This window comes from Hemiscyllium ocellatum, chromosome 5 (genome assembly GCF_020745735.1).
Source record: "Hemiscyllium ocellatum isolate sHemOce1 chromosome 5, sHemOce1.pat.X.cur, whole genome shotgun sequence".
Lineage (NCBI taxonomy): Eukaryota > Metazoa > Chordata > Chondrichthyes > Orectolobiformes > Hemiscylliidae > Hemiscyllium > Hemiscyllium ocellatum.
The window spans coordinates 98,431,956-98,445,642 of NC_083405.1; the positions used below are offsets into that span (position 1 = coordinate 98,431,956).

General features: G+C 43.8%; 1 protein-coding gene across 2 annotated transcripts in view; it reads left to right on the forward strand.

Moving 5' to 3' along the window:
* The window catches only part of apbb1ip (amyloid beta (A4) precursor protein-binding, family B, member 1 interacting protein), a 156,876-nt gene that overhangs the window by 68,522 nt on the left and 74,667 nt on the right, over nt 1–13,687 (forward strand). For both annotated transcript variants that reach the window (XM_060825006.1, XM_060825007.1), the window contains exons 4-6: nt 256–563; nt 4,076–4,153; nt 7,796–7,955. In XM_060825006.1, coding sequence (XP_060680989.1) covers nt 256–563; nt 4,076–4,153; nt 7,796–7,955 — 546 coding nt within the window. The remainder of the gene's footprint in view (nt 1–255; nt 564–4,075; nt 4,154–7,795; nt 7,956–13,687) is intronic.

The window sequence follows — 13,687 nt, forward strand, 5'->3', positions numbered from 1 at the left end:
TGCCTGTCCTTTGAAAGGGCTGACGGAATTAATCCCACTCACCATCATTTCACATGGAACCCTTCCATCTGGTAGGCAGAGAAAACTTTCAAGGCTGGGTTCAAGCCAAGTGCAGGAGGTGAGTAGAAAGTAAACCAATGCTGCATTCCATTCTGCTGACCAGAATATGCTTTCTATTAAAACAATCTTAAGTTTGCAGTTGCTTTGTCCTTTGTAGTACCATTTAATTTTACTTTTGTAAATTCATTCCACTAGAGTCTCTCAATTCACTGGAAGACACTGACTTGGATGCCTTAATGGCAGACCTAATGGAGGACATCAATCAGACAGAGCAAGTCTGCAATGCAAGAGCCATGACAGCTACATCTCAAGCCACCCCAGTTTCAGCTGCCAATACAATGCCAAATTTTTCAACGATTCCCTCAGCTTCACAAAGAGGATATGCAGAGCAACCAAGCCTAGATTTCCCGCCACCTCCACCTGACATGTCTCTGCCTACAGCGTCAGCTTCTGTGTCACTTCCACCACCACCACCTCCGGAACCTCCAGAACCATTGACAGAGGTAAGAGTTCCAATTTCCAAGAAAACAATAACGCTTTGATAATGCATTGAAAAATGCTAATGCTTGCTATCTACCCTGATAATGAAGACAATCCGGAAGGGCATTCTGTGCCTACAAAGCTGTAGTTCAGCACAAATCAACATATTCAAGAGTTGAGGAGGTAAAAGAAGAAGGAACTTGGTGAGGAAATTATATAATTACAAAGAAGGAAGAAGTTGCATTTCTTGTAGCTAAGGACATACGTGGAGTTTTGCTGACTACAGTAACATTTAGAATTGTGTTTGTTGTTGAGAACAAACTTCCTGTATTAATGCCCTGACAAAGCTTTGGAGTTACAGTAAAACAAGTGTTTGATTACTTAAAACAGGGATTTACAATTTCAATTCTGATAGTTAATTATATGCCTCATATTAGTGATTAAGCAAAGACGCTTAAAGAGATTGTGTTGCCATGGTGAAAAGCCCGGCAAGACATTTACCATCTTGCGAAACAGAAGGGGTCCATTTGATGGCTGAAATGGCTCAAGCTGGAACATTACAGCTTAGAGAGGAAAGTCCTTAATAGAGGAATTAGAGAAGATTTTGAGAATGAGCCCAGGAAAGAAAGACTACAGTCATGTAAACTAGTGTTGTTCTCCTTAAAGAAGTTAAAGACGGATGTATAAAAGCTGTTCAAAATGATAGAGGATCCTTCTGTAATAAGTGAGAAGAAATTGTTTCCAAAGACATAACTCTTTGTAATCAAAGATCTTGAATTCATGATACAGGAATTGATGAACACCCAGAGGTAACATGAGGAAAAAGGAAACTGAGATCTGCACTTCTTATTTGTTTAAAAAGAGGGTTGAAATTATTCAATAATAACCTTCAAAAGAAAATTAAACAAATGTTTGAAATGAAAGCATTAGCAGGGCTATGGGGTCAGATTGAGAGATTGGGTCTGACGATACCACTTTCAGAGAGCCAAGATAGGCATGATGGGCTGAACGGCCTCCTTCAATGCTGCATCACTTTATGATTCCTTAAAATAAAGTCAAATCATGTTAATAGTAACAGAATGAAACGGTATCCAGTCTAAATCCAGCAACATACTGGCAGGTTTTATTGACTGTAGACATTTTGCACTTGCAGTATCCTCCCTATGTATCTTTTTCAGATTTAAAAGTTAAAACCAGAATTGTGGTTTTATATTTTCTTTGCCACATTGGCACATTGTATATGTGGAAACAGAAGCACAGAGTTGATGTTGCTGACATTTGGATTTGTGCTCTGAAGATACAGAAAATTGACTCCCTTTTAAAATGCTGCAGATTGACTTAACTGCTGCAGTAAAATTTACTTCAACTATCAAGATGTGAGCAGAGTTTTCAGAGCAGGTTGTTAAATGTAGGTTGGTCTGAGGCATTGTCAGTGAGTTGGAAGTCAGTAACCCAATACTTCAATATTAACAAATATTTTAAAATTTTTAAAATTGTTCACAATACATTTTTTTCCTTATGGCATACCCTAACTGAAAAACAGTGGCAAAAGCATTACGATCTTCAGTATAGGGGCTAATAACAAAGATTTCCCGACTGATCATTGTAGTAATCTGCTAGTAAAACTGCCAAGTGTCTTACTTACTTCCACTGTCTGCTGTTGTCCATTCATCAATGATAATTTATCATTAATATATTAATACGAGTTCAATAAACTGTTATTTTTCCAGGTGTGGTGAACGATTGAAAGAAATGGGAAGGCTGATGATGGAGAGGTCTCAGAGATGAGGGCAGGGGAGTAATGTTTGGTGATCAAGACAACTGGAGAAGGCTGGGTGGAGGACTGGGTGAGACGTCTGTAAATGAGAGGATTGGGAGAAAAGGTCATTGATTGAGAGGACTGAGGATGAGGCAGGTGATAGGGAAGACGGAGGACAAGGCTGGTGATTGAGAGGACTGGGGGTGTGGCTAGTGATTGGGAGGACTGAGGGTGAAACCGGTGATTGGGTGGACTGGGGGTGTGGCTGATAATTGAGAGGATTGGGAGAGAATGTCAGTGATTGAGAGGGCTGAGGGTGAAGCTGGTGATTGAGAGGAGTGGGGGCAAGCTGAAAATGTGTTGCTGGTTAAAGCACAGCAGGTTAGGCAGCATCCAAGGAATAGGAAATTCGACGTTTCGGGCATAAGCCCTTCATCCAGAAGGAGTGGGGGCAAGGCTGGTGATTGAGAGGACTGAGGGTGAGACTGGTGATTGAATGGACTAGGGGCGAGGCTGCTGATTGGGGGGACAGGGGGTGAGGCTGATGGTTGGGAGGACTGAGGGTAAGGCTCGTGATTGGGAGGACAGAGTGAGAGGCTGGTGATTGAGAGGACTGAGGGTGTGACTGGTGACTGAGTGGATTGAGGGTGAGGCTGGTGATTGAGAGGGCTGAGGGTGAGGCTGGTGATTGAGAGGAATGGGGGTGAGGCTGGTGATTGAGTGGACTGAGGGTGAGGCTGGTGATTGAGAGGAATGGGGGTGAGGCTGGTGATTGGGAGGACTGAGGGTGAGGCTGGTGATTGGGAGGACTGAGGGTGAGGCTAGTGATTGGGAGGACTGGGAGTGAGGCTAGTGATTAAGAGGACTGAAGGTGAGGCTAGTGATTGGGAGGACTGGGGGCGAGGCTGGTGATTGATAGAACTGAGGGTGAAGCTGGTGATTGGAAGGTCTGGGGTTGTGGCTGGTGATTGAGAGGACTGGGGGCAAGGCTGGTGATTGAGAGGACTGGGTGCAAGGCTGGTGATTGAGAGGACGGGGGGCAAGGCTGGTGATTGAGAGGACTGGGTGCGAGGCTGGTGATTGAGAGGACGGGGGGGAGAGAGGCTGGTGATTGGGAGGACTGGGGGTGAGGCTGGTGATTTGGGGGACAGGGGGTGAGGCTGGTGATTGGGAGGACTGAGGGTGAGGCTTGTGATTGAGAGGACTGGAGGCGAGGCTGGTGATTGAGAGGACTGGGGGCGAGGCTGGTGATTGGGAGGACTGGGGGTGAGGCTGGTGATTAGGGGGACAGGGGGTGAGGCTGGTGATTGAGAGGACTGAGGGTGAGACTGGTGATTGAGAGGATGGGGGCGAGGCTGGTGATTGGGAGGACTGGGGTTGTGGCTGGTGATTGAGAGGATTGAGGGTGAGACTGGTGATTTGGAGGACTGGGGAAATCCCTCAAGCCTGGGATCAACCAAGTGAACTTTCTCCACACTGCCTCCAATGCCAATATGTCTTTCCTTAGATAAGGGGACCTAAACAGTGCATAGCATTCCAGCCGTGGTCTGGCTTATGCCTTGTATAGTTTTAGCAAGATGTCCCTATTGGTATGTTTTATTCCTTTTGAAATGAGGGCCAACGTTCCATTTGCCTTCCCTATTACCTGCTAACTGTGCAGATTTATGCACGAGAACTCCCAAATCCCACAATGCAGCAGCTTTCTGCCATCTTTCTCCATCTCAGCACTAACCAAGAATTGTTTCCATAAATTCTAAGGATTCTTCTGTTTTACAGGAAGAAAAAGAGGCCCGGGCAAAAGCTGATAAAATCAAACTGGCTTTGGAAAAGCTGAAAGAGGCAAAGGTTAAAAAGGTCAGTAGTTAACATATGTAGTTTTCCAGTGATAACAATACTAGACTCACTCAAAGGTCAGGGGCCAAATCACAACTTGCCAAATTTTGCAGTTAAATTTTAAAGCACTTTGCTAACTCATGGCAGACTCTACATTATATCAATAGAGGGGCAAAGCAGCTCAGGCCCTCAGAGTGGTGGGGAGACACCTCTGGGTACATTGAATGTTCCACACTTGCATTCCTTCGTGCCTGCCCACCTTCTGTGGGGCATGGAGCCTTTGGCCCTGATGAGTCCTGGCCTGACACAGGACAGTAGTCTCCATAGGGACAGCAATTTCTGCACATGGTGAGGACCCAATCTACTGTTGGCAAAATATTGGCTCACTGTCAAAATTAGATTTAATGTTTATACCCAGTGTGATTGGCTGCCTGCACCATGTAAGCTAATCCTAGAAAGTTGTCAGATAAAAACAACAACAAGAGTAGGCATTCAGCCTTTCAAATCTGCCCTGTCATTCAGTAAGGTTATGGCTGATCTAATTTTAACCTCCACCCTATGTTTCTGTCTATTCCCAATAATCTTTAACTCCTTGCCCATGTCACTATGAAAACTGAAAGTAGGTGAGGTCGTGCCATTCAAAGTTTTGAAGAAGATTTGTAGCTCGGGTGCTCGTTTTGTGGTTCTGTTCGCCGAGCTGGGAATTTGTGTTGCAGACATTTCGTCTCCTTTCTAGGTGACATCCTCAGTGCTTGGCAGCCTCCTGTGAAACGCTTCTGTGATCTTTTCTCCGGCATTTATAGTGGTTTGAATCTGCCGCTTCCAGTTGACAACCAGAAGCGGCGGATTCAAACCACTACAAATGCCGGAGGAAAGATCACAGGAGGCTCCCAAGCACTGAGGATGTCACCTAGACAGGGGACGAAACGTCTGCAACACAAATTCCCAGCTCGGTGAACAGAACCATAACAACGAGGTAGTGCCATGATTTAGACTTTTAACATTTATCCTCCCTCCTGTCTCAAACTCACCCATTTCTTATGGTTACAAATCCCCCGTGAGTTGGAACATCTGTCTGGATGGTTTGCTGGATCTGGTAGGGGTCAGACTGAGAAGGATGTCTCTATCTGTCACATCTGTGTAAACTTTGTATAAATGCTATGTAATCGTACCTATTATTCAGGGGCTTACCGTGATTTATTATTTAAACTTAATTTGTTAACAGAGGCTGGAAAATGCCTATGAATCCTTAAAAATCATGAAACTTTCCTTTATTTTATTACTTTAATGAGTGATTAAAAGGAAAACAAACTAGTTAATAATGGAAGACATGGCAGTTTGGTTTTCCCAGTTACTTATAGTAACTAATTCTCTACTCAAAAGAAAAATGTGTGATTTACTTGTTGCCATTGTCTTTGTGTTCTACATGCTGACACAATGTAAGTAGGGACTTGACTTGTTCCTCCTCAGACCATCTGGAGGAAATAAGGCACTTCCCCCAACAAACAGCAAAGAACAGAACCAAAGGTCAAATTAACCTGGGCTGCTGCCCTTGTATACTTCCTGTTAACTTCCTCAAAAGCTTCACCGGCAGGAATCTTGGAACAGGTGGCCTGTCTACCATTTCCTATTGCATTCAATGAGGAGAAGTTTACTCTGATTAAGTGTTGGGAAACCAAATCCATTCATTCAATTTTGTTCTGCCCCAAGTTTGGAGACAGGGAGCTGGGTAAATAGGGGGAATTGTTTCAGGAGAGTTCCCCAATACGTTTCCATTGTCGATAAAGCTTCCTATGGATTATGGAAATGATGATCAGCTTTTTTTAGAATTCGCGTGTGGTTGAGCCAACATTTCTTACCCATCTCTAGTAGCCCTTGAGATGGTGGTGAACTATGTTGTTGAATTGCTGCAGCCCATGTGCATGTCCCCAGATCATTGAGGAGGAGCAGTGAATTAAACTAATTAAGGACCCAGTTAGGTCTGGTTTTGCCATATATAATTATGCAATTGTTCTGCTACATGTAGAGAGGCTTCTTATTGTCAACAGAGGCAACTACCTCCACAAAGGTGGCTTCCTTCTGCAAGCCAAGCAGCTATCAGTGCTAAAGGTTTTATATTCCTGTGAAGTTACCACTATGCTACAATCCCCCGAAATAAAGAGTAATTTGCTCTGTATACTATCAAGTGAAATCAGAAATACATTTATAAAGAACTTAAATAAGATCCTGTTATGATCCCAAAGATACGTAATTCTTTTAGTCAGAGTTTTGAATTCCTGTGACCAACTCAAACAATCACACTAGATCTTATGTTTTAAGACTTATACTGTAACAAACAAAAATCAATATTGATTAAACATTGCATAGTAGGAGATTAACATATCAAATTGAAGAAAGGTTTTCCCACTTAAAATGGCCAAACACCCCTTGCAAACTGTATACAATATACCACGATACAAATCTCTCTACAGAATTGTTAACCTTACCAGAAGCATCCAACACTTCTGCCCGTTTCCAACAGGTCTGTTTGTTCTGGCTTCACTGAGTTGTAATGGCTACAGTGTGTCAAAAGTTGTTTCCTTTAATCCTTTGAGAATCTGTGAACTGATGTCCAACAAGGTGCACTCCAGCAATTCCTTCTGTCAACCTCAGCAGAGGATCTTCTAACGTTCTTAATTTCCAACAGTTATGATCTCTTAAAGCAGAAAATAAGCTCCCACCAGAATTCCCTAATAGGGAATTATCTTTTCCTTTGATGTTCGCAGCACCTGTTGTTTTCCCACCTCTCTCTCTTTCTCTCTCTCTCTCTCTCTCTCTGTCTATCTCTCTCTCCGTCTCTATGGGACTCTTTTCCTCTTTGTTCAGCATTTCTGAATCAGATTCTACTTGGTTGATTGGGGTCTTTCCATTAGTGCCACAATGGAGACCTCATTAGTGATTGTAATCATACTTTCCCCTCAATTGATATTCCTGATGACAGGAATCAGGAACTTCCAGCCAATCACAGCCAACCTCATATTTCTTAACACCAATTTACTAACCTCAGATTTACAATTAATAAATGATCTAGCATTTACTGCTAAATGCAAAAAAGAGTTCTAAACTTGCTTACCCTTCGCAAGTATAGTGTATCCTAATTTCCAAACAATCTTTCCCTAATGTTTTGGTTGATGTCCCTTAATCCTAGGCTTTGCAACTAACAAAAATTGTTTATCTCTATTTGCTCAACCAGTTTCCCTTCAAAGCTTTGGTTAGAGCTTTCAGGCATGGTGGTTAGCACTGCTGCCTTACAGTGCTAAAGACCCAGGTTCAATTCCTGCCTTGGGCAACTGTCTGTGTGGAGTTTGCACATTCTCCCTGTGTCTGTGTGGGTTTCCTCCGGGTGCTCTGGTTTCCTCCTACAGTCCAAAAATGTGCAGGTTAGGTGAATTGGCCATGCTAAATTGCCAGTAGAGTTAGGTGAAGGGGTAAATCTAGGGGAATGAGTCTGGGTGGGTTGCTCTTTAGAGGGTCGGTGTGGACTTGTTGGGCCGAAGGGCCTGTTTCCACACTGTAAGTAATCTAATCAGATCATTTGTTGGCATTCTAAATTACAAGGAATTGTAACTAATTGTCTTTTCGGTCATTAAAGTGTTCTATTGTAATCCTTGCTTTTTCCATCAGCTGGTTGTTAAGGTCCTCATGAATGATAGCAGCAGTAAAACATTGATGGTTGATGAAAGACAGACTGTGAGAGAAGTTCTGGACAACTTATTTGAAAAGTCTCACTGTGACTGCAATGTGGATTGGTGCCTGTATGAAAAAAATCCAGAACTACAGATTGGTAAGATGTGCAATTTTATAAAACATTATCCACAGCACAAAGGGAGTTTGAAGCTATAATATAGCTTTTAAACCTTTTAATTGTTTTTGCAGGCAATTTCTAGAAAGTTATATATTCACAATGTTAATTTCTTAAGTTCTAGGGCAATTAATTTATTCTGAATCACAAACTATAACACTCCCCTCATGTGTAACTGTTTCATAGAATCATAGAATCACTATAATGTGGAAGCAGGCCATTCAGCCCATCAAGTGTACATCGACCCGCTGAAGACCATTTCACCAAAACCCAACACCCCTACCCTATCACTGTAATCTTGCATTTCCTATGGCTAATCCACCTATTCCACATATCCCTGGATGCTATGGGCAACTTTGCATGGCCAATCCATCCAACCTGCATCTTTGGACTGTTGGAGTAAAGTGGAGTACCTGGAGGAAATCCACGCATATATTAAGGTTTCTTTTACCTTTAAAAAGCAGCTTCGTTTATTCCAGAGACCTAAGAATTATGATCACACAGTGCTCAGACAGATATAGTTCTTTTTAAGCTTATTGGAATCAAACACTATTTATTTATTGATGCTGTTTCTTAGAATATCAGCACTTACCAGGACACTGGACCTCTTCATCAGAATGTCAGAGGTGAGATCAGGGTGCTCTGAAGTCAGTCCACAATGCAACCAGCAGCTCCTTTATGCTGAGGGCTGACTGCTATGAGTCAACATAAGATTTTAAGACATAGGAATAGAAATTAGGCCATTCAGCCCATTGAGTCTGGTCCGTCATTCAATCATGGGTGACAAGATTGTCTTTCTTCCGCTTTCTCCCTATAACATTTGATCCCCTTGGTTCACAAGAGCCTATCGATCTCAGTCTTAAATATACTCAATGACCTAGTCTTCATAGCCTTCTGTGGCATTGAATTCCACAGATTCACCACTATCTAGCTAAAGAGTCACTTCAACCCCAGAACCCTTAAGCCCAGCACTAAACAATACTTTCCCATTTTCCTGACCTTCAGGGCATTGTCAGATGCAGCAGTAAAATAATGCCAACAATACCAAAGAAGCTTGACACTAACCAGGACAAAGCAGCCCATTGATTGACACCACATTCACGAATATCCATTCCCTCTATTACTGATACTCAGTAGCAGTAGAGTGTACCGCCAACAACAAAAACAACAGTTGCTGGAAAAACTCTGCAGGTCTGACAACATCTGAGAAGAGAAATCAGAGTTGATGTTTCAAGTCTGGTGACCCTTCCTCAGAATGGACTCTTCCTCACTGGACCCAAAAGGTCAACTCTGATCTCTCTCCACAGATGCTGCCAGACCTGCTGAGCTTTTCCAGCAACTTCTGTTTTGTTTCTGATTTACAGCATCCACAGTTCTTTCAATTTTTATTCTGCACCAACAAGATACACTGCAGAAAATCACCAAAGCTGTTTAGACGGCACTTTCCAAACCCACAACCACTGCCATCTAGAAAGGCATGAGCAGCAGATAAATGGGAACACCACCCATATTCCCCTCCAAGCCACTCACCATTCTGACATGGAACCATATCATGTTGCTTAGTCAAATTCTGAGCTCCCTCACTCAGAATTGTGGTTGTTCCTACATCAAATGGACTGCAACAGTTGAAGGAGGCATCTCACCACCAAATTCTCCAGGACAGTTAGGGAAGGGCAGTAAATGCAGGCACAATCAGAAAGTCCACATCCTCCCTGAAGGAATAAGATGATAAAAGACCCACTTTGGGTACAAATTAATAAATGGGTGGTAGGAAAAAATAGGATAGCTGTTCAGATATAATAATTGATAGTGCCAGTTTACTCATGGTTGTTATTTATGAAGGTTGTTTTATGCATTATTACAGCTGTATAAGAATTGTGCACTTATTCTGTCATGTTATTGATGGAAACCTGTTTTTTTCTGAGAATTTCAGTGTTAAGGTTCAATGTGCATTTATTCTGATGAATGGTGATGGCTTTGCATTTTGTCATTAATGTATTCAGGCTGAGTATCCACCTATTTTGTGTCTACTTACTCAAGGAGATTCAACTTCCTTGTACATTGCTGATCTTTGTTTTCTTCCGAATATTCTCTGGTTTGGTAATTACGGAGTTCAGTCACATAGGAAAGGATGTACTGTACTCATTTGGTGAAGATTTTCTTAAAACAAGTGCTGGCAAAGCCATTGTCACATTGAGGCTAAACAGGCTGATAATTTGTCATGAGTTTAGTATTGGGCTCAGACTACCTTCAGAGGCAAGTGGAGGAGATGGACGAGCTGGTTGCTGTAAACCTAACGCCAAAGATCTATGTCACCAGCTGCCCTCTGACATTATAGGCACCTTCACATCTGAGCTGACATTATCCATGGGCTGTATAGTTTCAAGTTCAGGTTATTCTGTAGTCAATGATCTCCTCGTCTGCAGTGCAGACTGAGTCGTTGTCAAGCAAAATCATAAAGTGGGCAGCCAGTCACTCTGGCACATACTCCCACATGCTCCTTGTCTTGATCGAGCATGAGAATCAGCTGGAAGTAGGCTTGCTCGCTGAGCTGCAAGGTTAATTTTCAGACGTTTCGTCACCATACATGGCAACATCTTCAGTGAGCCTCCAAACGAAGGTTTCGTCCAGAGGCGCACTGAAGATGTTACCTGGTAAGGTGATGAAACGTCTATAAATGAGCCTTCCAGCTCAGCGAGCAAACTTAATCCAGAACCTCAATCTGAGCTACAAATCTCAAAAAAAATATGAGAACCAGCCTTTCAGAACTTCTACAATCCTCTTCATTATCTACTGGTCACTACACAGACTTAACTGTAATTATCCTCTGCTTTATGACGTGACATGGAATGATGTCATTAACTATGGCATAAGATTGTAGATGTTGTCCTTCAAAGTCTCTCCATTTATTGGCTTTTCATCTTTGAATGGTCAGCTGCTGACTGAGGCCTCAGCATAAATGCATCATAGCAGCTTCCTGGATACCATTCAATGATCCCTACTGTCCCTGGATGGCCATCATAGGAAATCTTCACTTTCAGTGAGTACAGAATCTTCCTGTTGTTATAGAGCCTGTGCACTCTGAGTTGGCACCTTCAGAACCATATAATCATACATTATTGAAGAGGTCCTTCAACCCATTGAGTATGTACCACCAAAATTACACCACTGTGTACACTCATCCCACTTTCCCACACTAAACCTCTGGGATACCCACACCAATCAACTGAACACTTTAGCTCCCCCTCCCACTCCGCCAATGACATGCAGGTCCTTGCCTCCCTCCATCGCCAGACCCTGGCCACACGACACCTGGAGGAAGAGCGCCTCATCTTCCGCCTAGGAACCCTCCAACCACATGGGATGAATGTAGATTTCTCCAGCTTCCTCAATTCCCCTCCCCCCACCTTAACTCAGTCCCAACCCTCGGATTCAGCACCGCCCTCTTGACCGGCAATCTTCTTCCTGACCTCTCCGCCCCCACCCATTCTCCGGCCTATCACCATCACCTTAACCTCCTTCCACCTATTGTATTCCCAGCGCTCCTCCCCCAAATTCCCTCCCCCTTACCTTTTGTCTCAGCCCGCGTGGCACACGAGCCTCATTCCTGAAGAAGATTTATGCCTGAAACATCGATTCTCCTGCTCCTCGGATGCTGCCTGGCCTGCTGTGTTTTTCCAGCACCACATTTTTCAACTCTGGTACTCCAGCATCTGCAGTCCTCACTTTCTCCAAGGTTGAGGGACGACCTGATTGAGATGCATAAGATTGTGAGAGACATGGACAGGGTTCTGAAGGAAGGTCACTGGACTCAAACATTAACTCTGCTTTCTCTCCAAAGATGCTGCCAAACCTACTGAGTTTCTCTAGCAACTTCAGTTTTTGAATGGCAAGCAGCTGTTTCCCTTAGTCATAGGGTTAATATTGAAAGGACATAATTTTAAAGTGAAAAGCAGGAGGTTTAGAGAAGATTTGAGAAAAATCTTTTTCTCGTAGCAGGAGTCTGGAATGCACTGCCTGAGAGGGGAGTTGAGGTGGGAAACCTCACAACCTTTAAAAAGTACTAGAATGAACCTTTGAGGTTTCAAGGTTAAGGGTTTGGTGTGGGAAAGTGGGACGAGTGTGGATAGTAGTGTAATTTTGGTGGTACATACTCAATGGGTTGAAGGGCCTCTTCAATAATGTATGATTATATGGTTCTGAAGGTGCCAACTCAGAGTGTACAGGCTCTATGACAACAGGAAGATTCTGTACTCACTGAAAGTGAAGATTTCCTATGATGGCCATCCAGGGACAGTGGGGATCATTGAATGGTATACAGGAAGCTTCTATGATGCATTTATGCTGAGGCCTCAGTCAGCAGCTGTCTCCCCAGTGTAGAGGAGAAATGTTTCAGGGAACACCTCTGGGACATCCGCACCAACCAACCCAACCGCCCCGCGGCTGAACACTTTAGCTCCCCCTCCCACTCTGCCAATGACATGCAGGTCCTTGGCCTCCTCCATCGCCAGACTCTGGCCACATGACGCCTGGAGGAAGAGCGCCTCATCTTCCACCTAGGAACCCTCCAACCACACGGGCTGAATGTAGATTTCTCCAGCTTCCTCATTTCCCCTTCCCTCACCTTATCTTAGTCCCAACCCTCGGATTCAGCACCGCCCTCTTGACCTGCGATCTTCTTCCCGACCTCTCCGCCCCACCCCTCTCCAGCCTATCACCCTCACCCTCACCTCCTTCCACCTATCGTATTCCCAGTGCCTCTCCCCCAAATTCCCTCCCCCCTACCTTTTATCTCAGCCCGCTTGGCACATCCTCCTCATTCCTGAGGAAGGGCTTATGCCCGAAACATCAATTCTCCTGCTAGGAAGCTGCCTGGCCTGCTATGTTTTTGCAGCACCACATTTCTCCGCCCCTCAACCTTCTCTGGTCCAAAGAAAACAATCTGAGCTTATCCAGCCTCTCTTAATCGCTGAAATGCTCCATCTCAGGCAACATCCTGGTGAACCTTCTTTGCACCTCCTCCAGTGTAATCACATCCATACTATAGTGCAGTGACCAGAACAGCACTCCAATTGACATGTCCAAAATCCTGTACAACTCCACCATATCCTCCCTACTCTTGTAATCTATGCCATGACTGATAAAAGCAGGCATCCCAAATGCCTTCTTAACTATCCAATTAACTTGACCTGCCACCTTTAGGGTGGACAAGCACCCCAAGATCCCTCTGTTCCTCTGAGTTTCCTAGTGTCCCGAAATTCATTGAGTGCTCCCTAGTCTTCTTCCTTCTTCCAAATTGCATCACCTCACAGTAACCAGGGTTAAATTCCATTTGCAACTGATCTGCTCACTTAACCAATCCATTTATAACCTCCTGTAACTTAGCACCTTCCTCCTCACTGTCAACCACATGACCAGTGTTTGTGTCATCCACAACCTCCCCCACATTCTCATCTGCATCATTTGTGAATATCACAAAAAATAAGGGACCCAGCACCAATCCCTGTGGTACACCAATGCACAACACAATCCAGTCACACAAACAGACTTCTACTACCACCTTCTAGCTCTCAAACCTTGGGAAAGCGAGCAACCTGTTGGATTGCTTCATGAATCCTGGCAGCATCCAACTCCCTTCAGAAAAAGGCACTTGATTGGTAACTGACCACTATATATGTCTGGCTGATGTTTCATAGATTCTTATGACCAGTTGA